The sequence below is a fragment of the Halictus rubicundus genome, chromosome 11 (genome assembly GCF_050948215.1).
Source record: "Halictus rubicundus isolate RS-2024b chromosome 11, iyHalRubi1_principal, whole genome shotgun sequence".
Classification (NCBI taxonomy): Eukaryota; Metazoa; Arthropoda; class Insecta; order Hymenoptera; family Halictidae; genus Halictus; species Halictus rubicundus.
The window spans coordinates 11,269,732-11,293,921 of record NC_135159.1 but is presented as its reverse complement, the minus strand read 5'-3'; the positions used below and the strand labels follow the sequence as shown (position 1 = coordinate 11,293,921).

Sequence of the window (24,190 nt, the reverse complement as noted above, 5' to 3'; positions counted from 1 at the left end):
GAGTTCAAATGTGAAGCGAATTGGAATTGAATTCAAAAGAGATTTGGTTCCACTAAAAAAGGAAAACTATTCAATCCATCCTGAAAAGTGTATATAAATTAAAATTAAATTAAGTTAAATTAAATCGAATTTCAATGAAACTAATTAAGTTAACGCACTTACGATAGATCAGCTTCGTGTTCAAATTTTTTGAAGAGGCTTTTAAAATAAATTAAAGCAACTAATTCCTACAAGGTGCAGTCTCAGACAATAATCGAAGCTGGAGGAATGATTAACGTTTATTCAGTTTAGTCGTTTAAAAGAAATTGGCACGCTTCAACCGAACAGCACCGTTTAGAACTTTACACTCTACAAGAATAAAAATTCGAGGCCTTTCTCTAAGGTACTAAAACGTTTTAGCAACTACAGAGAAGTCTATACACCTATTTATCATCGATTATTGAAATCCATTTATCACAAGTCGCACAATATCAAATCATGAATCATCTCAGAAAAAGGACAATCTATGTGAAATCATTTGCACATACAAGAGTACTTATAGAAACCTCGGGCTTCCAAGCTATGTGTAGTCTCTCAGTCGCATGAATTCAAACGATTAATCGCACTCAGTCGCGTGTGAAGGTACAATGAATCAAATAAATGCTCAATGAAACTATAATAAATAATGAAGAAATATATATATATCTAAACATCATTTAGAAAGGTAGAACAACTCAGTTCCCAAAATTCGTCGAACGAAAATGAGTATATATACGCTTCTATCTCGGTGTGTGAATGGCTAAATTTTGGGACCTTCGCCTTATAAGTAACTGCATTCACAATGAGGTCTTGAAACTTCGATCGTGTTCTATGATCAAAAAAATAATCGCGTCCCGGATTAATTCCTGTCCAGAAACTCGTCCTTCAGCGGCTGGATGTTCACGGTCACAGAGTTGTCGAAGAATCCACTCGATATCAGCCTCACCGAGGTGACGCTGTACTCTACCACTTCATGGTAGTCTGAAATAAAAAGTAAAAATCTTTTTATCTCAATGAACAATCCAAATCATCGCTAAATCTCGAGTGAAAGATTGCCATTTGTACACCGGGTGAGCCATTTAACTGTACCACCTAAATTTACTTGTTTTCTTATATTATAAATATGCTCGAACTGTTTCAATTTCTGTCATTTTAAAAATATTTGCTCCCCAACAAATGATCTAACGAGCATAGCATCCATCTCTCGGATTGCTGGGACCATCCGTATCATTGGGAATGAGTAATCAAAGTTCTGTTTGATTGAACATCAAACAGAACTTTGATTCCCGGGTCCGTGCGATTAAATATTCAAGCCGCCGAGCACCGACAAGTATTTACGAGATGGAACATCGACGAGCACTCGAGTTAATCAGTTTATAATAGCGGCAGTTATTGATTGTGTTACCGGGTTTCGAGTCTATTCCGCAGATGGAGTCCACCACCTGAACTTTGGTCGTGTCTAGACCGTAACCGCCTCCAATTATCGCTTGATCGTGCGGGTTTCTCTCGTCGCACTGGAAATAAAAGGTTTCGCCCGTTCAATGAAGCGTTAATTGCCAACTCGGGTGTTGCAAAACATTTTACAAACGACACACGCGGGCGTGTATACGAACTTTCCGCAGAGTTCCGGTCTCGGTTGTGCGACCGGGTCCCAGCAAATTAGTGACGCCGACTCCGAGGGCGATTACTTGCACGGTTCCTGGATATAATGCGACGTAGGTGCAATTTATGCGTCTTCCGTAGTTCCGCAAAGTGAACGGCTCGGTCAGGCTTGCTGCCAGCACGTTGCAAGCTGGAAAATTGCGAGCAGAATATCAATATAAATGAAACTCAATCGATACAAATCAAGAACAATTTCTTCTGTTGCCCCGCAATTATAACTAGACACTATGATTTGTATGCATTTATGCTGAAAATGAGTTGGTGCAATTTAAGCGAACATAGGAACCCAATTACTGTGGTGGTACCGATTACTGTATTTTTAAAGCGTAATGAATATTAAAAAAGGGAAATGAGGAACGGAACAGAAAAGAGTTTTTGTAGTCCTGGTAGTTCCCGAGGAAAGCTACATTTTACGTGAAGAGAGTCAGCTGAAAGCTCGAAATTCGAAATTTTTCAGCAAAATCAAAGTGCGAGTCCCTCGAAACGAGGAAACTGGTTCTAATGAAACGACCAGGACGTGCCGGCGCTAATGGAGGATGACGGGAGCGTTCTCCAAAGATCTTCCGGTAGCTAATGCTTACGTCTAGGGTTCTTCAGGAACCTCGCAAGTATGGTGAATCCCTTGCCGGGTTTGGGGATCCTGTACCTGACGACCGCGACGTTCTGCGAGCTCGCGAAGCTCCTCTTCACGCCGATATTTTTACCACAGAATTCGCTGATCCTCTGCTTCAGGGGTAATCGATGATCCATTTCGCTGGGGAACACTTCGCCGTTCAGCTCCCAGCCGTCCACCGCCTGCGGGTTGCAAAAATAAATTGTAGATCAACCCTCCCGTTCAACGGCCCGTGATGCTTTTTATACTCTGATAAGAGTTTCGCTGGCCCCTCTCTCTCTCTCTCTTTTTTTATTTTTTATACGTTTCTCAATATTTACCGAGATAAGCCCGTGATGCTCGCACGGAACGTCGAAGCTGAGGAAAGTGATCTCGACTTTCTGGTCGGGTCCGGCTAGGAAGTGAACGCCGCAGACCTCTTCGCTATCGGTTTTAGCCGTGTATATGAAAGCGCCGGGCTCCGTCGTCACGAACATGCAATCTGAAAAAAGGAAACGTGCTATAGTCTTCGTCCATGGGGAGAGCGATTAGTAAACTCTTGTGTAGGCAACCTGGTGTCTACAGTCAGTCCCATAATCAAACTGCGGATATTATGACAGAACTGTAGAAACATTTAAGCTTTGTCGCCATTATTTTCAACTGATTTCTATCAACAAACGAACGGAATAAATGTCTACGTAGATCCTGTGTCTTGTAATTGATCCAGACAATTTTTATTCTGCATAAAAATCCGCAGTCCGCTCGCAATTGATGTTGCATACTTCAAACCGGAATAACTTTTTGCATTCTTAATTTAATACATTCTTAATACATTCTTTAGCAATTTATTGCGCTCTGAAAATTTCACTGTCCATTCTACAGACGCGTGATCGAATGCATGGAAGCTTTGAAAGTTTTTACTTTTCACTCGGTATTGAATTCCTATCAATTGTTAATTAGACGTGTATTTAAACGTTCCGGTTGCGCACAGAAGACTTTACGGCGACGGTCACCTGTGATGGGCGTGAAGCGGGTGTATGAACTTAAAAATCCATCCTTGTAGTCCATACGATAAAAGTCCTTTGACAAATGGTCCGGCGTGAGCTGCAAAAAGAAACGAGGGGTTAAACATTTTCATTAGGAGGAACGCGGAATCTCCTGTCACTATGAAACACTATAAATGTAAATGCAAGTGCGAGTACGCGAGCGGTATGAGAATAAGGGAGTATGCCAAGTTGTAAAATTACAAATCAAGTCCGTTTCTGGGCTGTGGAGCTCGGAATAAATAAACGTAACAATAAGAAACGGATTTCTTGCATCGAAACGTTTCACGACTTATGGCGAAACGTTCATTTCCACCAGCAATTTCATCCTGTCGCAGAACCTACAATATCTACGGATTAGATCAGTGGATCAAAGTGTTTCGGGAAAATCTATTTCCCCGTGGAGCAGTCAATGGAAATATCTTTATCGACAGTCGGATATTACGGCGTGATTGTCATCGGTGATGTCGATTGCTAGAATGCGGACGTCCAATGCAATTGCATGTCTTTTTCTAGAAAATAATAAAGCGAGACGTCTTTCTTGTTTCCAGCAAAGCGCCACCGTTTAAAATCTGCCCGGGTAGAACGATCGCATGTGTCTTTTCCATAGTGTTATAGCAATTTAACACTAAACCCACCACCGCCGGTCAAAATGACCGGTTCCAGATTTTTTATTTCACAATTACTGAAATTCTATAGATGCAGAACCGAATAAATTCAATCTCGTCGTTTTCATAAGACAACATGTATTAGTTGCTTTTAAGGCTCGGTAGGTTCAGCGTTAAATATCGAAAATGTTCGTCTCGGACGATGCTTTAATTTTGCCGAGCACCGGGTATTATTGTATAGTTGCAGGGCTTGTTTTACTTATACTTTGGGAGCAGCCTGTGTCACAATGGAATTTTTAAATAAATCCTCTCAGAAGAATTTCATTTTACGGTCCCTTTTATCTCCTCCCACGCATCCCTCTCCTCCTACTTCATTTTTCATTTGCCTACAGGCACCATCCGTTTCAGTTTTATTTCTTCCCTAAAAAGACGGGATCCACGTTACCTTCAGTGTCTTTTAATTACGTTCGTTCAGACCATGCGTGTGCACGTTAGAGAGAGAGAGAGAGAGAGAGAGAGAGAGAGAGAGAGAGAGAGAGAGAGAGATAAAAATACTAGAAAAATTAAATGCGCTCCTAAAAATGTTTCTCACGCTGGCCCGTTTAAATGCTAGAGCAACACAAACAGAAGGGCGAAACCGTTCTCATTTTTAAGTAAAGTTCTGCTGCACGGAGAGGGATGAAATCCAATATGCCGCTTGTTAATTTCGACGGAGTTTTGCATACGTTTGCTGGCCCAGCCAGCGAAATTTTGTTTACAAAAATCGGAATATCGGAGGGCTCATGAATTTCTTTTTTTTTTTTGCAGACACTGACGCAATCTCTGAAAACTCGGCGAGGATGGTGTCTCGTTCGTCGATAACGCCTCTCTAACAATAATCGTTCACAAGTGGCCGCAAACTGGGCTGCTATGATGCCTATAATGAAAAACAATGAGAATGTCAGAGGATCAATAAAAGGAAGAAATGCGAAATGGCTGGGTCCGGTGATAAACAGTTCGCAAATAATCCCAGCAAAAAAGATCACCCCCACAGATTATTTAAACACGTATTTCGTAATAATATATTCTACAGTAATCCCAGTAAAAAGGAATACCTCCGTAATTTTTTGAAAAAATATTTTACAAGGTATCGTCAGAAAATAAAGCCCAAATAGGAATAAATAGATTCTAAAAATGTATGCTTGTTCCCTTTCCAAATCCATTCATTTCTCAAACAATTGGGACAAATGTTCGACACAAACAAGCAGATTTGGAACGTCGAAAATACAGTGAAACGAGAATAAATAAATGTGCAGTGTTTTTGTGAGAAGATAAATTTTCAGCTGTACGGCTGAAAAATATATTCGCTGTTGCATAAAACATTGGATTCATTTTTAATCCTACGAGCACATTTATCATTGTATTACAAATTTGCGAAGGCAATGTAGGATAAATTTACCAGTTTTGCAATTTTTAGATGACATTTCCTGATACAAATTAACAAAATTTCATCCTTCCCCCGTGAATCGTGCTTTCCATTTCATTAAAAATGATGGGGATGAGGGAACCTGAAGCATACCAAATCAAATTAATATAAATTCTTTTGCAAGAGACTTTTTTAAATCAAGGAACCTCTAAATGTGAAAAACCTTGACGTTTATTAGCGTCAGCTGCGTGGGCGTACCTAGAGGTGAATTTAATTTATTATTTTAAAAAATTCTCCATTGCTTTTCGCATTTACTTTAGAAAGGCTTTCATTGGAGAAATGAAGATGGAGGACAATTTTTATTGCGGACAACCAGTGGCAGCCGAACCAATTACAATCATATGCACGTTCGTTCATTTCCATTCATTTCTGCTCTAACTGCGTTACGTTCCGTCGCATTGCCACATTTATTCTACTTCAACAAAAAATCTGCCACCCTCGGAATATTTCATAATACAAAAACGGGGACGTGGTATGCATTTTACTTACCCGCGCAATTACATTTCAAAAGTAAATAGCGCGACGAATGACTCGCGTAGTTAACAGGTTCGAGAATGGTCACGTGAATAAATCGATCCTCGATCGAAAAATCCCGCCGGTTTTTCAATGGTCGTCTAAAACATCGAGCGTATTTTATTTTTTAATTAATTTTGAACTTTCAGAAAATCTTTGCTGTATGTAATATTTGAATTTCTTTGTTTCATTTTGCTTGAAATTATTTATCATACTTACATTAGGTTCAAGAATAAATGGTCACGTGAATAAGCCGCTCCTAATCCTTAATCGAAAAATCGTGTTCCCGCCGCTTACAGGTATTACTACCCTAGTCAATTTCATAGTGAGCATCTTCTATTTTTTAATAAATTCCAAAGCTTTTAAAAAAATATTTGCTGTATACACTAAATTCTGCGTATTCTGCATTTTTCTTCAATTCTTTAGATTGGTCAATTTTCTCGTAAAATAGTTAACCTAAAAATCGGAAAAGTGTTCCTGATACGACTTCAATGAGTGTCTTTATAATTCCACAAGAAGTCTGTTTTTCTTCGGTTCTTTAAAAGTGGTTCTAACTGAAATGGCGACCATAAAAATCGGAAAAAGGATTCTGAAATATGACTTCCACGTGCGAGGTTTTTTCAATGCCTAAGCTCGGGATTAAAGGGAACAAAAAAAAAACGGCTGATCCGATTTTTTGCAGGCATTATCCCCCGGGGTGGAAATAGAGGCTTCTAACTCAGGATGGAATGTATTTTCTTTGTAAACCGTCCTGCACGGGCCTCATTCTGTCCAAGAGCACTTTTGACCCGTTATCCGGCCCCTTTGAGGACGCAACAGTCGTTCAATTGACTACCCGTGTGCAGATGTCATTTTAACGCGCGTTTATAACCTATTTCCAAGATCGCGTTTTCTCCGGCCGTTTATGCGGCCGCGACACGAGTTTCCTGCCCTTGTCCACCGCATATAAATTGAAAGCAACATTCACCTGCCGCCATTTTATCTGACATACCATTGACTCTTTACATTTTCGCGCGCATATACATCCGATGACATAATCTTTGAAGTAGCCTCTGCGACCCGCGCCGCGCGCCAATCGAAAATCGATAATCGCAAGTTGCGGGTTTATTTTGATATTTCAGCCGGCCCGGTTCGATTCGATCACTCGGGGAAACCGTCCGTTCGATCGATCGATCGAACACGGTTCGCCGATCCTTTTCACTTTACCCGAAGCTGTATTTTCGATGGAAAGCCATGTTCCGAGAACGGCGAAATTGAATTCGATCGGTGACGTGCCGTTAGCTATCTGCACGCGATGCATTCTGCAGAATGATTCCAAGTGTAACAACGTTCGAAATTGATGATGGAACGTCAATCTCGAACGAAACAAATCCATGAAATCTCGACACCTCGAGGACTTGGATTCGAAAATTCGAACTCTTCGATATTCGAGGTGTCGAGTTTCGATTTCGAAACTATACAAGTTTCGCACAAATTATGCGAAAAATATGAACACAATTTAAATATAATTGTAATTATTATTAACTATATTAACTATGAATTTTTGTACCAGTATCTTGCGACCGCTGCAAACAATTCTTCTTTTACATAAAAATCCACAGTGATGACATATTGTATTATATAAAATGATCGCGTTTTATATAATGTTTACGACGCATCTGATTGAAATTTATAACCTATATAAAGATTTCCGGGAAAATGTGACATCCGACATTTTCGCTGTTTGAGCGCACGAGTTGCAATCATCGTTGTAGGTTATTAGTTATAATTACTAATATATACTATTATTAAAAATAGATTATTAATCGGCTCGGCAGAAGCTCTCCGCAAGTTCAGGTGCTGCTCCAGAAACTGGAGGAGGAAATATCGCATCAGTAGAGTGCATCAGATTTATTGGAAGAACCATATTAGCTGATATAAATACATCAGAAGATTCTTTATCTGATAGTGATTCCGTGTAAATATATCTTGTAATAACTAATTTCGAGCTCACCTCGTTTCGTATGTTTACCTATCTGCAAATGTTCAATAATACGAAACAGAATTATTAGTTCGTACTGACAATTATCATTTAGCTGAAAATGATTGTACACTTGTATATTGACATAGTTGACATATTGACATAAGGGTTAAGGTTATGTTAAAGCTAATCTTAAGGTTATGTTAAGTAAAGTAGGAATCTAAGAAAATGTATGGGTCTAATGAACTTTATTGGAAAATAAAAATTGGCTTTCTCCGGTGTAATGGTGTTAATTGTCCTAATTCTGTTTTCCCGTGAATTTGCTATAATGTGCATGGCGCGTGTTAGGGTTGCAGGAACTATACACGCAGCTTCGGAGTTTTCGATTATTACGCGTTAACCAGACAAGCTGCCGGTGATTTATGATCGACTAAGAGCATGTAATCGAGATACAAACAGCGGAACAGCCGTTGTAAATATTTGCTGTGACACGGATTCACCTTGCGACGATTGTTCGAACCGCAAGAGGCATGATTTCTCTCTCTTAAGAATTATTACGAACCGGAAGTACTACCGAAGTAGTCGATCCTACCAAAACTGATGTCTCAATATTGACAACGAGGATTGTTGCCACAATCTGTTGGCGCGTTTAACAGTTTATTTACTCGAAAATCTTTATTCAAAGAGAGTAAGCCGCGACGGAACCACAACGTTAGTCAAGAGAATAATTAAATTTAAACATTGTTGCACCGAGTCACTAGCTCTTGGAATTTAATTTCGAAACTATGTTCGCCCAGTCGGACTTAATGTTACATTTCGAAATTTAGGGAAATATTATATCAATGAATTAAATATTAATGCAGCGAAATTCTCGGAGATTATTAGATACGTTCATTAGTTCAAGTTCAAAGTTCACGTCGTAAATTGCAGAAACGTACCGGAAGTACGGCATTCGATCAACATAGCCACTAATTTAATTCAATTTCGCTCTTATTGAACCTAATTGCGTAAACTCTTTTATTTTTGTTAAGAATTCATCGTGTTTATAACGACACGTCGCTGCTGTAAAAATGTAAACAATCTGGCAGATAAACAATTATGAGAAAATTGTATTACTTGAAAAATCGTTAAAAGCATTAAAAATTTAATTTTTGCAGCTAGAATTTTCAACTAAAAAATTTTAAATAATGTGTATAGAAGGTGTAAGAGATATTTTAGAATTTTCCGAGTATGAAGCTTGGAAATTTAATTAGTAAAAAGCGTTCTAGCGGCATAAATCGGTCCAAAGGATTTTCTGACCCGGTTTTTCGATTGATCCTTTTGCAACAAAGATTTCTTGGACGCGTTTTAGTACCGTGCTTCAATCGGCACAGTAAGATCGTATATTTACATCGCTCGGTGGTCTGTAACCTCGCCGGATTGAACCTCGAAGTACATTGCCACTCGATTTTTGCGAGTAACTCGAGCGCATAAATTGCGTTTACACTGACAACAAGCAATTCCACTTTACAGGTCGGCAGACCGAACGCCGCCTTCGATAAGACCCGTGGAACGCGCAGTTTCGATGCCGTTGCTTTCTGGATCTTCTTCGGAATGAAATATCAGCTCGTTACATATACCAAAGGCTCCGGTTTTAACAATCGCTTTAACGAACAAGAAGAATTTCTCCCAAACAAAACCCCTTCATTCCTAGAACATCACTATTCTATTTTAATTGTCAATAACCAATAAACGTGACATACAAGTTTAAATTTTAATATCAATTTTAATGAAACAATGTATAATTTTAGAAAGAGCTGTATCGTTCAATTTGTAAAATCTAAAATTAAAATTCAAAATTAAAATTTATAAAATTTAATTTAATTTTTATTAAATGAAAAATTGATCAAAATTTATTTTTTTAATTTAATTTATCTGAAATTTAAATTTGATTTTACCCACAGGATGGCCTAGTATTTCTAACAATTTCAAAATTTATTAAATTTAATTTAATTTTTGTTGAATTTAAAATTTATCAAAATTTATTTTTTTTTTTATTTAATTTATCTGAAATTTAAAATTGATTTTACCCACAGGACGACCTAGAATTTCTAACAATTTCAGATTAGACCAATTCAGAAGCAGATCAATTGAGAAACAGTTTCGCGGTTTTAATTAATTCAAAAAATGATAATGAGGTCTGTCCCCAGCGAGCCGATGCGACATTACGAGCCAGGAGACACGATATTTCCCGAGCCAGAAACGGTTTATAACGTTGGCATTATAAAATCGGACATTTTACGTCTCCGGAACTAATATTTTCTGGCGAGGAGGCGACACGAAGCCAGAAGTTATTAGCGGGAGAACCCTTCAGGAATAAAAACGTTGAAGAGAGGATTGGGGATCGTTCACTTGGCCGGGAGAGAGGCGAAACAGAAGCACACCCCGGATTCCCCAATACTTTCGTTTCGGTATAGTGTTCTCTAACGGCAACCGTTGATCTTCGAGGTCTATCTCATTTCGTTCTCTCGAAACGAACAGCCAATCTGATTAATGAAGAAGTATACGGCCAGGGATTCAGTGAGCACCGAACCCTTTTGGATCCAATGAAGTTCTACGACTTGCTGTTCGGGGGAATATTGAATCTGTCCGCGGTGGCGTGACTTAACTTCGCCGATGCGAAATCTGTGTATTGTCTAGTGGATTAGGGGACCAACTTCCCCCGGCTTCTATTTCCAGTCTGGTCTGTTTCTAGTGACTTTTCTACCGGACAATCTTTGCGACGTTCATGCCGATTTGGATGAGATAGATCTGAGCAAACACATTATTACCATTGATACATAGATAGATTGCTTCGATAGATTATATTGGTATCTGATGAATTTAATTTACAGATAAGTTGCACGGATAGATTACGAGCGCAGGAAATAGATTATTGTCATTGATACGTAGATAGATTTCTAGATTGGTAGATTGGTAGATTTTTCTGATGGATTTAAGGTACAGATAAATTAGATGGATAGATTACGAGCTCAGGAAATAGATTATTGTCATTGATACATAGATAGATTTCTAGATTGGTAGATTGGTAGACTTTTTGGATGGATTTAAGGTACAGATAAATTAGATGGATAGATTACGAGCTCAGGAAATAGATTATTGTCATTGATACGTAGATAGATTTCTAGATTGGTAGATTGGTAGATTTTTCTGATGGATTTGAGGTACAGATAAATTAGATGGATAGATTACGAGCTCAGGAAATAGATTATTGTCATTGATACGTAGATAGATTTCTAGATTGGTAGATTGGTAGATTTTTCTGATGGATTTAAGGTACAGATAAATTGGATGGATAGATTACGAGCTCAGGAAATAGATTATTAACATTGGTACGCGGATAGATTGCTTGGATAGATTATATTGGTAGTTTTATCTGATGGACTACAGGTAGAGATAAATTGGACGGATAGGTTATATTTTGAACTGTATAATAAATTATTTTGATAGATTAGTTTAACATTGAACGGTAGAATAAATTGTTTGGATAGATTAGTTTGGTATTATACGGTGCAATAAATTATTTAGACTAGTTTGATGTTAAATTGTATGATAGCTTTGGAAGATTGGTGTGTACGATTATACAATTTGTTTGCCGACAATAAGACAAGCACTGTAGATAGATGCTGCCGATAAATTAAGATTTTAAGTGAGCTGGATGAATAAATTATGTAATGACCGCGATCGATATGGGCATTGCTAGTTACTATGTAAATAGGATGCGTGATCGGTTATGCAAATTAGTATCCCAGATCTGGGTTGCTTTTTAGAAGTCCGCTAGAAGAAATATAGATTGTATATAGTTATCGAAATAGATTAAAGATCGGAAGAAGCTTCCGGAAATTGGTTTATACCGATAGGTTACTCAGATCGTTAGGATTATCCTGGTGGATTAAGAGCGCATTCGAATTGATCGAATTGATGATCTAATTACTTGATATGTGGATGTGGGCAGATTATCAAGATAGATTAGGAAACTAGATAACTAAATTTATAGCTGAATTAAATCGCGAAGAGATAAGCAAATCGATTATGTGGATAGAAAGAACAAAATTAATAAATTATTTATATTGTTGGAGTGTCCGGACAGATTTTACCAATGGGCATAGATTGATAGATTAAAATAGAGTAAACTGATAGATGTAGAACCTTTTAAAAATAATATTCAATTACTCAATTCAACTATTGCATTGTTTTGAGAATTTACAATTGTTATATTTCCTAAGATAGATTATTCTTTTCATTGGAGTAATCTATCCCAAGTTTTCATTTCCGAAATTGAAGCTCTTAGTAATTTTCTGTTTCCAATTATCCCTACACATCCGGATCGAAGTTTCAACATAAATGATTGATTAATTTATCTCGTGTTTCACCTGTATTCTGCCTTCTGTTTCAACGGGACCAGAGGGAACCTGTTTTCGTGGGTGGACAAGGGAAAGGGATATTTGTTCGGGACCCTACGTGTTCCGTTTACTTTGAACCGCCGATGCAATTAATCGCTATGGCGAAGAACGGAAATGTGCGTATCGACTGGTCAACGAATTACGTAGCTCTCATCATTAACGATTGTTTGACAGTTTCATTTTTCGATAGTGCCTACGACAAAACGTAATGAAAACACCCACGGCCTGCCAATCGCGAAACGAAATGAAATTTCAATTGTGTTTCACGGGAACAATATTTAATTTACGTAGGTGCAATTTGGAAGGGTAAAAACGTCAGAAGAATTCAAAAATACTGTTATATTACTTTTCTGGCTATTAAACAAATTAAGAAATAAAATGAATTTCCATTTCACTCCGGTTTGTTGGAATTCGGATAGAAAATTTTTATTTCGCATAAAATTCCCCCGTCTAGTCACGATTGTTTATGAAAAATAGACTCAATTTTATGGTCCGCTTTCCTCGATCAAAACGAACAAAAATTTGTGCATACTTGTTGTCAACTTTTGTCAAACGAACAGAAATATACAGATTTGTTTTTGTTAAACAGCGCGAACAAAAAAAAACACGAATTCAATTTTCCCGTCAAAATGACGGATTCTAATATTTTTAATTTACGAATATTGAGAGTGTAAAGACGCATCCGTTGGTATTATTTAACAAATCGATTTCTTCGGGTATATATATTATTTAAAAAATGTCTACAAATTTTGATAGACATACGTTCACGTTATTTTCACGAAGTAATGTAAAACAGTAATTATTAAACCGTAAACCTATTGTTAAACGAAACGAACGCGCGCAATTTTCGCATAAATTTTAATCGAAGAATTCGAAAAAGAAAAAGAACGCACTATCTTTCTCCCACACCTCGTCAAACAAACCGTCGAAAAAGTCAAGCAGACCCCCATACAAACACACTCGTTTCTTTTGTCAGTCTTCCCGGGAGAATACAAAAGAAAAAAAAAAAAGAAGAAAAAGAAAAATGATTTTATCAGTCGGGGATCGGAAGCAAACAGAGCCGCATAATAGAGTGGCATTCTCGAAATTGAAAAGAGCCGTGTGCCCATTGTTTCGGGAACGGCGGCCAACACCGAACAAAGCTTGTATAAACCAGCTCACCATACCTGTTGCTGATAGTGCTGATAATCGTTGCTCCCTTTTATAACAGCGTTGACGATGTTGAAGAGGCCTGTGGCCAACAACAGCCACGGCAGCCGGCCAGATGACCCATCCGGAACCATCTTTATCCTAATCGTTTGTTGGGAGGTACCCGCTTGCCGAACCTGAACAACACGATTTCCCGTCTTTCTCTTTCTCTCTCTCTCTCTCCTTTCTTTTTTCCTTCGATTTTTCGCTGATGATTTCCAATGCGATCGGCACCGATTTTTCTCTTTCCCGGGGACACTTCGGTAGGACGCGCGTCGAGTTCGAGTCAGGACAAACTGGAGATTGTGTGGCGTCGCGACGCGCGGCGTCCCTCTTATAGTCGCTAGTCCAGCCCGCGATTCGTCCACGCTGCGCATCCCCGAGCGCTCGCCACGATACTAACGACGATAACGATGATAACCGACGAGTCTTCGAGCCTAAACGCTCGGGGAACGTTCTTCGGGTGCCCGGGTACACCGTGGATCTCGATCTCCTCCGAAAAATGATCTAGATATCGCCTAAAAGAGGCACCGAATCTGTGCAACAATTGAAACAACACCGATGACTTTTCCTTTTCGAAGATGTTGTATGCGAAGTTGTATACCGAGGAGCTATCAACGGCGCCATTTTGTTCAGGAAATCGTTGTTCGTTTGTCTAGAGAGATTTATGACAGGCGATTATGAAATACTCGAGGGGCACGCGATTTAAAACATGCTTTAGCTTGAGGAATGGCTCACAGTTTCGTTCGGTTAGGTTTTATTTAATAACTTTGTTGTTTTCAATTATTCTTTTGTGAAACTTCGACCAGTGCATTCGCCACATTTTTCTGATTAAAACGAGCCCAAACACGACATAGTTCGAAGCACGTTCGGCTGTTTGATCCGCGATTTCGTGGAACCTCGATTATCCGAACCGATCGGTGGAATATGAGAATCGTGGATTAGTTTGGTAAATGCGATCCGAGGTGTACCGTGCTTGGGCTCGTTTTGATCAGAAAAGTGTGACAAGTATGTTAGCGAAGGTATCATAGCAAAATAATTCAAAACGACAAAGTTATTAAATTAACATTGTCTAGTATTAAATTTTTTATCAAATTGGATCGACGTGTAACTGAACACTTCTCGTCTTTCCGGTAATTTTTGAGAAATTTAATTGTTATTATTTAATTGTTAACGTTATACAAATAATTCTTGCGTGAAACAATTCTGTCTCGCGAATAGCATAACATATTTTCTTACAACGTTCAGAACATTTTAATATGTTTTAATAATGTTCGAAGATAACGGGACGCCGTTGATACAATTTCCTTCAGCATTTTTCAATTTGTTTTATTAAGGATTCGATTTTAATCAAGAAAAATAAAGACAGGAGGGAAAATTGAATTACATCGTGTCGTAGGCTAATGCATATGTACATCGAACTGATTGAAAATTAAAATTAAAATTGAGATCACGGTGAATTACATTGAAAATTGAAAATGGAGCTTAATTAAGGTTTAATATGCAGAATTGTAAGATCTAAATTGAAACCGACAGCTGAAGACACAATTATGGTGGGAAACGGCATGAAGCATTTATGTATACCTGGCTTTCACAAGTGATTTCTGAGCGAATATAATTTCTTCCTTTAATAACAAAACACCAATTTACTTCTACAAGCAGGTTCCCGGTTCGATGTTGCTCGAAATGAGATTTTGTTGTATAATTTTAACGCCAAAGTTGATTCCTTGCACTTGCGAAGGAGCCACGAATTGCATTTCCTTTTATAATAATTATACTCAATGATTGCGTTTTGAAAACTGGAACAGGCGAAGAATTTATTTCGTTGACTAAAAAGTCTCTTGTGGTAAAAATGGGATAGAAATATGTATATAGTTTGCTTGTAGTAAGATGATACTAATTTAGTGACATAACTTTCTTGTTTTTACTCATTTTTTTACGAAACTGTTATCAACATAATCGTGACATTCTCCCAATTAAAACGAGCCCAAACACGACACGATTTGGATCACTATTTATTTCAAATTCCATTATCCGAACTGCACCACTGATCAGTTCGGATAATCGAGGTTCCAGTTTATCGTGGATTAAACGAGTAAATATAATCCTAATGGTATCGTGTTTGTACTCATTTTAATCAGAAAAATGTGACAAGTATGTCAGTCAACGTTTCACAAAAAAAAGTAAGAAAAAACAAAAAAGTTGTACTCATGGAAAACAAAGTTCTACGAAATTATATCTTATCTGAAGTCGCTCGACGAAGCTGTAGAATCGCAGATCTTATCTCGTGTTTTGCAAGTCCTTGACCTTGGTGGAGTTCTACTCTAATATTGATCTTGCAAACATGTGCATCTCGTACGTTCACTCACAGCGAAATACAGGTGATCTATTTGACCAAAATAGGATACTGATACCGGTGTACTTTTCGCAGTGGGAGGAATGTCATCGAATATCCGGTGTAACTTCCGGTTAACACGGTATGTCGATAACGGGCATAGATACGCTCACCGGGATCAAGACACGACAACGAATTTCCATTTGATAATCTCACGTGTACGATAAGCACGATTTTTCGCCGGTTAATTAAACAAATGGCGTCGCAGAAACAAGAATCACCAGAATGGAAAAACAATTTCATTTTTAACTGTGCACTAACCGATAAGAAGACCATGAACAGAAATGATTATTAAACTTATTGAAATAATCTTTGAAATGTTTAAATTTATTGCTCTTCTCCAATAAATATAGTAAGTTATTCAAATAATCTTTGAAACATTTAAATTTGTTGTTCTTCTCCAATAAATATAGTAAGTTATTCGAATAATCTTTGAAACATTTAAATTTGTTGTTCTTCTCTGATAAATATAGTAAGTTAATGAAAAATAATAGTTACCTAGGAAATATGAAATTATCTTTGTTGCATATGGTAATGAACAATGTGAAATATTAAATTAATCTGAAAAAAGGAGGAAATAACTGTTTTCTAATTACCCACGTTATGAAATGCACGATTAAAAAGGATCAAGGAGGATTCAAGTCGTCCATGTTATTATCTGACATGATAAAAAGAAGGGAAAAATTGTTCTCATTAAGACTGGCTCGCTCCACTTAACTAAATTAACGAGTTCACCGTTCAGAAGCTGGACTACGTACGAGTGCATCATAGGTTGTCCCTGTAAAACTGATAAGAGTGCTGAGAGTTTCGCAGCTTCAAACGGAAACAGTGGAGAGTGACAACCCAAAATGTTCACACAAACAACCCTTAATAGTGGCAAACTTTCACTCTGAAACAATAAGCATGCAACGAATTATGAAACATCTTACAACAGCAAATTGCATACAATAAAATCCATAGAAAACAATAAATATTTTATAAATTTAAACATATATACTTTACTTTCAATTTTTGTCAAACAAGATTCATTATTTGTCAATTGTTAAATTTAATTTCAATTGTGGTTAATCAAAATGTATAAAACTATAGATATTTACTTTTAATATTTTAATACTATTTAATATCTAATATTTAATATTTTAATATTATTTAAAATTTAATGTTTAATATTTTAATATTATTTAATATTTAATATTTTTAAAGGGATTGATAAACGAAGCTGAAAATGGTCCCAAGCATGGATGACCATGTACTTGTGGTGGTCGAGGGGTTAAGATCCTTTAATTTTGATCCTGGGTGTATCTATTTGTTTTTTTTTTTTTTTTGTTATTTGATCTTCATAGTTCGCGCCGCAGAAGACATCTTCCGCAGGAGGTAAATTTATATTGCTGTCCCCTGCAAGTGAAACGACCGCCATCAACGCCGTCAAGAAAATAGGGGATGCGCGAATGATTCTTGCCATTTAGCCCATAAGACGTTCACGCACGAGCGGCACAAATTATTCATCACTTATTCGATCGTCGCGCAAATAATTCGTGCCGCTCGTATACGGGCGTCTTATGGACCGAACGGCAAAAATCAATTAGTCGTGTGGGCATTGACGTGTTTCATACGCCCTGTTCCACACCCTATGCCCTGGGATAGATCAATTAAGACCACTGACCGTGATGTTTATCCGAACCAGTAATTGCTATAAGCTGCACCAACGATTGCGGACGCTGTATTTTTGGGGAAAACATCCGCACTTCCGGTTGGTCGTTTCCTCCCAATCGCTCGCAGTTAGCGTTAGTAATCATAGCTGAACGAACGTGCTCTTCTAGATTCTGATACGGTGAATGTGTACCCGGAAATCGTTTCTCACTATCGCTCCTAATTTCGGAGAAATTTTACCTTAAAACGAAAATCAAATTTTCAGTTTTGGGAATTTTTTGTGCTTCAACCGGAAAAGTTATAAAAATGATTTGTGGATTCAAAAATTCTATGCACCCTCCCGAATACAAGGATATATACATTTTAGTAGTATTCTGGACATTTGAGATTGTTTGAAAAATGTTTAAACTAGTCGCTGTCACCGTCACCTCATTTTCCTCGGATATTTTGCAAGTTATTGTAAGGAATGAAGGTTTCAAGTAAAATGAATGGAAGAACGAACTAAAAAATCGCTGAAGGATAAATCTGACAACAGTTCGATATTAGCGTAATGGCTTTTTTAAGTTTTACCTCGGGATGCACCTTCTCAGAATTTATTACATTTTAGAAGTAATCAGAAGGCCCGAGTGCACATTGCGAGAATTGTTGGAACATTGTTAAAGCCACCAATGTTTCTTTGAAGGGTCTGAGCTTTTCTCTAACGTTTAATCTCCTCCTTGTGTTTAAAGATTCTCTTGAATCTGTTGCCTTACGATTTTCTCCGTGAGTAGCTCCATTTTAACATCATTTGCTAAGATAAAACAGAATTCGCTATCAGATTGCGGACAAATTAATGGTAACATTTTAATTCTGCTCCCTATTCGACTTTATCTATGAATAAAATAATGAACCTTTTTTAATAACCCTACACGAATATAATAAAAATTGAATTCATAGATCAAACAATATTCTATTACTAAACCTCAAATAAATTGGGCAAAATCAATTTAAAAAGAAACATCAAAGGGAATTTTTTGTGCTTCTACAGACTCCTAAAAAATTCTACAGACTCTGTCGAGTTGAACAGTATGTTTTATTATAACATTATCGACACGTAAAACTGTTTAAAAAATATCTAAAGTGTTCACTGTCACTGTAATAGTGTTTGATAGTGACAATTTTAACTGAATTGTTGAATCCGAAATATGGTTGTTCAGTTCCATAAGGAACAACGGGTGGGAGCTGATAAATATTTTAATTGGCCATGAATAAAAATGCCACGAGCGGGATTCAACATTTGCGACGGAGTGTCGGTTATACTAAGCGTCCGTACACTTTGCTGTACAAGAATAGACCCGGTGTGCATTCGACGAGACCGGTTGAGTTATTCAGTGGGGCGCTTCTGAATTTTATTAAATCACGTCCAAGAGATTTACTGCGATATTTCAACCGGGGAACTTCCTGCGAAGACGACGCGGTCTCGTTTTGTCTTGTCGGCGATTGTTTGATCAAGTAAAACGTCCCTTAGCCCTGGACGATCTCCAAGGATCTAGGAATTCAGCAGCTTCGCGATAAAAACGTTTCGTCCTTCGATACCCTGGAAAATAAGCTGCGATACAGACTGTTCGGTGAGAACCCGGACAAATTGTTTATTGAAATGCGAGCTGTGTTGAAGAATAAATATTTTTGGAAATTGTTAGGCTATATTTCCTTATTTTATTTCCGTATTTCTTCAACATGATCGCCCATTCCGTTTCCACTGACTCGCAGTCTGTATTATCACAGCTGTCTGACCATAGGCTGTCACATACTACTGACTCCCTTCGAAGAGACTGCTGGTATGCATAAGTGAAACGAAACATGAATTGATGGTTTCCCAATGCAACAGTATTAAATATTAATTTTTATTGCAGTGCCCTTCTGAATACAACGTTAAAAAATAGCATGTTTCCTGAAAGAAAAAATAATAACAGGAGTTTAATAGTTGCTGTACACAATTTTTAGACTGTCAGAACAATTTTCTCTGTCACATTTTTAGGCCACGTCTTAATCTACTCTTTGCACTGAGTGAAGCTTCATTATGGACGACAATGATAACAATGTGATTTCAGGGACGTTGTAAAGAATCTCCGGACAATTCTGACCAACGTAATGCATTTTTCCATCATCTGAGTACATCTATAAAGCTAGTTCTTACATAATAAATTTATTCTTCGCACTAAATAAAAGATCGTTCTTGCACAGGGTCTCTGGGAGGAGGGAAAAGAGACTCGGAGGAGCCAGCAGAAAAATTCACGCTACTATCAAGTGTAACCATATTGTTTAATGCTCCGCAGAGAGCTCTTCCGTGTTCTCTTCCTCTTTTCTTTCCAACGATCGCTGAACTCGCCGTTTGTATAAAAAGGTACAATCTGGTTTACATACTTCAAAGTACTTTTAGACACTTATTCGAGCACCGTCGGAAGAAACGTGAGCGTCCGAGAGGACACGTTAACGTTTTTTATCGTTGAACTGCGACCCTCAGCAAATTTATAAATAAAAGAAAAACTTTTGCGATCGTTTGAACAAGCATAACTTTAGAACCAGTGAATTCCTAACATTAAAACTTGGATTTTTGGCATTTTCTCGTCAAAATCTACAGGATTATATAAAAAAAGAAGTTAAAAATTTCTGGGTTGCCAAAGTGAAGTTTAACCGAGTCGATTAATTTTATGGGAAACAGGAAATGTTTAATCGAACGTTTGCGTGTCGAATCGATGCACAAAATCCGCAGTAATTAATCATATTGAACGCGGGAAAACCTCTCGCGTCTCAGCAATTAATTAGCAAATGTCCATCGAGGTTTCTATGGAAATTTACATGGATGGACCATGCAACAACCGTTTAGCAAACAATTCTCGGTTTTAACGGTACAGTTTAGTGGCCAGAAAGATTAAGGACGATAATGTATTGGGAAAGGTAGTTGATCCACGTTCGAATATGGTTCTATATGGCTTCTGTCGTGCCAACCATGCTCTACGGGAGCATGATATATTCCGTAATTGACGCCGCTCGTTGCTATTTTTTTCAAGCCCTGTATACTGGAGAGTATCAGCGCCATTTTGGCTAAAAGTAACGCTTTGCCGCCGAGCACTGCCAAGAATTGAAAACCCATTGGGATCAGGATGGAACCCATCAAGACGAACCCCATTATCAGCAGGGGCACCATTTGGTTGTATCTGCGCCTGTTACCCCGCCTGCGGCCTGCAAACATTACATTTATTAACAAACACTTTTGCCTTGTTTTACACATAGAATAGAAATAGACCACACATTAAAATTAAAATTAAAATTTTCACAAAATTATGAAATAGACCATTTCATAATTTCTTCAGCTTGGTGGCTAGCATTATAAGAATGTACTATATACTGTAGAACACACTTTATTTGAAAAAAGAAATTGATTTTTTTTTTATCGTTAAAGATTGGACATTTCGAACCTTCGAATACACTATTATTTTTTTCCGGCTTGGAATTGTTCAACGAGTAAGCTGCGACGCTGGTGAGATGGTCGACGTCCACTTTGAAAACATGGGTGCGTAAAACGCGTAAAAGTCGTTTTACGATTATTGCTGTCCAGTCTGAATCGTTGTGAGGCTCGCTGCAAACAGAAACATTTCACCGTGGTCAGTAAAATCGCTCGGAAAAATATGATCCGTCAAATAGCAAATATAATCAAATTTATTGTACTACTTTTTATTTCGATATTTGAACTGCAAGTTCCGCGTACAATTAAACACATCAATCGCAATGTTGCAGTATTAGCGATCGTATAAATTGAATTTGTTTGAGTTTCTTAGATAAAGAACGTAAAATCGGTAACAAAAAGGAGACAGGGGTGACCAATATAAATGATAACAACTGGTCAGGTACCATTTGTGAGGATGTTTCAAGTTTTGTAATCATTTCGACGATTTTAATAAAACGTCATTCCGCCAGGAATCAACTGATGAGCCTTTTACGCTGGGTTGTCTGAGAGGTGGCATTTCAAACGCGGATTCCTTGCAACGAGCGATCGCGTGACTTGAAATTCGTCCGCAGTCAAACGCTCGGAGCGTTCCATTAAAGTTCCGATATTTTTCCTGTTCGCATGAAATAGAGCGAAACGAAGCCGCAACTGATCGTACTGTTATCGATAGCCGCGGTATCTGCGTGCAAGCTCCTCCGTTGCCTAAAACACTTCCGTGGAAAGGTGCAATCGAAATTGTACGAACAACAGCATATCGATCAAATTGAGAAAACTGACAAAAAGACTAGGAGAGTTTATTTTATTTCGTTTAGGGTTGCAATAAATGATTGTCTTTTTATTCTGTGTTTTACAGTTCGGTTTCTTTTGTCCTCGATGTACTCCGGTCATCGTTCAAACTGCACCGACAATACACCAAATTAGCCCGAGGATGTGGCCCTTGGTTAAGTCTGATTTAAATATATTAAGTAAAGTAGTTTTAATCTGGATTACGTCGAGAGCAACGCTAATGCCAACGTAAATGGAGTTCAGTTTAACCCTCTCGACAGCTGAGGTTTCTCAGGCGTTCATAGGCGACGACGCTGCCATCCATTCAAACCGCTCCTCATCAATTTTCGATTCTCGTTTGCATCTGATTGAAACAACCGTCGACTTTCGTTGATGGATGGAAATTGACGTTTCAGGTAATTGAACAGTTGACGATGCTTCGGACCACTTATAGCTGTACTCTCGCTTACTGATCTGTCGATCTCTCCGCGTAAATCTTCGAAAAAATACTGGTCCCAGTTTTTCTATTACTACCAAGTTGAATTTGTCGACTCGAATGCATCAATTATATTATTGGGTCACAATTGACCCGGCCACCGGGTCCGATTTAAAAGTGAACAGTTCCTGTCTCGGTTGCAAATGAATATTAAATACTGGGTCATAATTGACCCGGCCACCGCGTCAGATCTAAAATTGAACGGTTCCTGCTTCGGTTAAAAATTAATACTTAATATTGGGTCACAGTTGACCCAGCCACCGCGCCGGGTATAAAATCTTGTTTCGGTTGAAAATGATCTTTGACACCCTGGGTCACAATTGACCCGGCCACCGCGTCAGATCTAAAATTGTACGGTTCCTGTTTCGGTTGCAAATGAATATTAAATACTGGGTCACAATTGACCCAGCCACCGCGTCAGATTTAAAATTATACGGTTCCTGTCTCGGTCGGAAATGAATATTAAATGCAGGGTCACAACTGACCCAGCCACCGCGCCGAGTATAAAATCGTGTCTCGGTTGAAAATGATCTTCGATATCCTGGGTCACAATTGACCCGGCCACCGCGTCAGATTTAAAATTGTACGGTTCCTGTCTCGGTTAAAAATGAATATTAAATGCAGGGTCACAACTGACCCAGCCACCGCGCCGGGTATAAAATCGTGTCTCTGTTGAAAATGATCTTCTATACCCTGGGTCACAATTGACCCGGCCACCGCGCAAAGCTTAAAACCGTGGAAATTGCGCGTCGATTAAAAATGAACTTGTATGCTGCGGGTCCATATAGACCCGGTCACCGCGTCGACGTGTAAAGCTGTAAAAATCGCGTCTCGGTGAAAATTGAATGGAGAATCCTCCCGAGAGAAATCGGAAATTTACCTGTCCGCAGGTTTCTCTTTCGTCGAGTTCGACCTGCCGTCGTGAAACCGCACCAGGTCCAATCCATCAACCAGCGGAATAACGTCATCGGCAAGCAGCAGATCCAAAGCAGCGAACGCTCGCTCCTGCACACATTTCCTGTACTTCTCAAAGAAGTCCTGCTGTCCGCGATTGCTCCAAGACTCGTAAGGGCAATCCTTGATCACCGTACCCAAACTGTGGTACCATCTGGTCTTCCCATCGACGTCGGCATGATCAGCGTGACCAAGCGCAATGGGCACGAGGGCGAACACATAAAATCGAGTCTGCACTGAAAGAAACATGGGTCCTTCCTCGCTTGAAAGCCGTCGAAACCCTTAGACTGTATAAACTTCTCGAATTCCGGTCGAGTCACGACAGATTTGCTCTATCCTCAACATGTGTCGCTGCTTTCTGACCAGACGGCGGTTCCATTAATGATTTTGTGTGCTGATCGAAGGATTAATTAATTAATTCGAGTCCCCCCGTACAGGTGGCATCAACAATCTTGTGGTCGCTGGGAGATCTTTCAGATTTTTCTTCAATTCTTCCGGGACCCTGTTCTTCACTGTTTCGTACGATGATGGGAGCCAACGTGGAGTCCAGAATTGGTAACTAGAGCCGATAGAGCTCGGGCTTCTTCGAAACACAAACGCGTCAGTTAGAGGACGTCTTTCTTAGGAGGGTTTAGATGCACTGTAAACCTGCAGGCCTGAGTAGTTGAAGATTTATACGCACAGGAAATAGGCTAGGACGCCGGTTGGATGGTGATTACGATTCATCAAGGTAGCGGTCAAAAGGCGGCGCTTTTTATGCTCTAGCAACCCTGGACTGCAAATCATCGATGAGCCGCAGGGCTGCATGACGGCGCGTTTATGTCTGCGATTGGACATGCTACCTTGAAATCATTACCAAGAAACATAAACTGTTAACGAAATCCGATCAGGATTCCACTCGACGGGGACAGGCCTTTGATAATTACAGAGGGGCTCTTTTCAAGCCACTCTT

The 24,190-nt window shown here is 38.6% G+C and overlaps 2 protein-coding genes across 2 annotated transcripts; both read right to left on the bottom strand.

Annotated features, from left to right (window-relative positions):
• Nucleotides 1-240: 240 nt before the first annotated feature.
• Crh-bp (corticotropin releasing hormone binding protein) lies at nt 241-13,829 on the bottom strand. Its single transcript, XM_076797253.1, has 7 exons — nt 13,470-13,829; nt 3,286-3,376; nt 2,614-2,774; nt 2,262-2,475; nt 1,632-1,810; nt 1,424-1,532; nt 241-999 (listed from the first exon to the last, which is right to left on the bottom strand). The coding sequence occupies exons 1-7, from the start codon at nt 13,584-13,586 to the stop codon at nt 878-880; spliced, it is 993 nt and encodes a 330-aa protein (XP_076653368.1). The 5' UTR covers nt 13,587-13,829; the 3' UTR covers nt 241-877.
• Nucleotides 13,830-20,444: 6,615 nt separating this feature from the next.
• Nucleotides 20,445-23,933, bottom strand: Osi23 (DUF1676 domain-containing protein Osi23). The gene is made up of 3 exons (XM_076795899.1): nt 23,165-23,933; nt 20,995-21,155; nt 20,445-20,758 (listed from the first exon to the last, which is right to left on the bottom strand). Exons 1-3 carry the CDS (start codon nt 23,485-23,487, stop codon nt 20,448-20,450), a joined length of 795 nt encoding a protein of 264 aa, XP_076652014.1. The 5' UTR covers nt 23,488-23,933; the 3' UTR covers nt 20,445-20,447.
• Nucleotides 23,934-24,190: the final 257 nt, after the last annotated feature.

Excerpts from the sequence above, each read along its gene's own strand:
- Osi23 (XM_076795899.1), bottom strand. The coding sequence starts at position 23,487 with ATGTTTCTTTCAGTGCAGACTCGATTTTATGTGTTCGCCCTCGTGCCC. Across the intron at positions 21,156-23,164 it reads AAAGAGAAACCTGCGGACAG|CGAGCCTCACAACGATTCAG; the intron begins GTAAATTTCCGA and ends TTCTGTTTGCAG. Across the intron at positions 20,759-20,994 it reads AAATAATAGTGTATTCGAAG|GCCGCAGGCGGGGTAACAGG; the intron begins GTTCGAAATGTC and ends TAATGTTTGCAG.
- Crh-bp (XM_076797253.1), bottom strand. The coding sequence starts at position 13,586 with ATGGTTCCGGATGGGTCATCTGGCCGGCTGCCGTGGCTGTTGTTGGCC. Across the intron at positions 2,476-2,613 it reads AGCATCACGGGCTTATCTCG|GCGGTGGACGGCTGGGAGCT; the intron begins GTAAATATTGAG and ends TGCAACCCGCAG. Across the intron at positions 1,533-1,631 it reads AGACCGGAACTCTGCGGAAA|TGCGACGAGAGAAACCCGCA; the intron begins GTTCGTATACAC and ends TTTTATTTCCAG.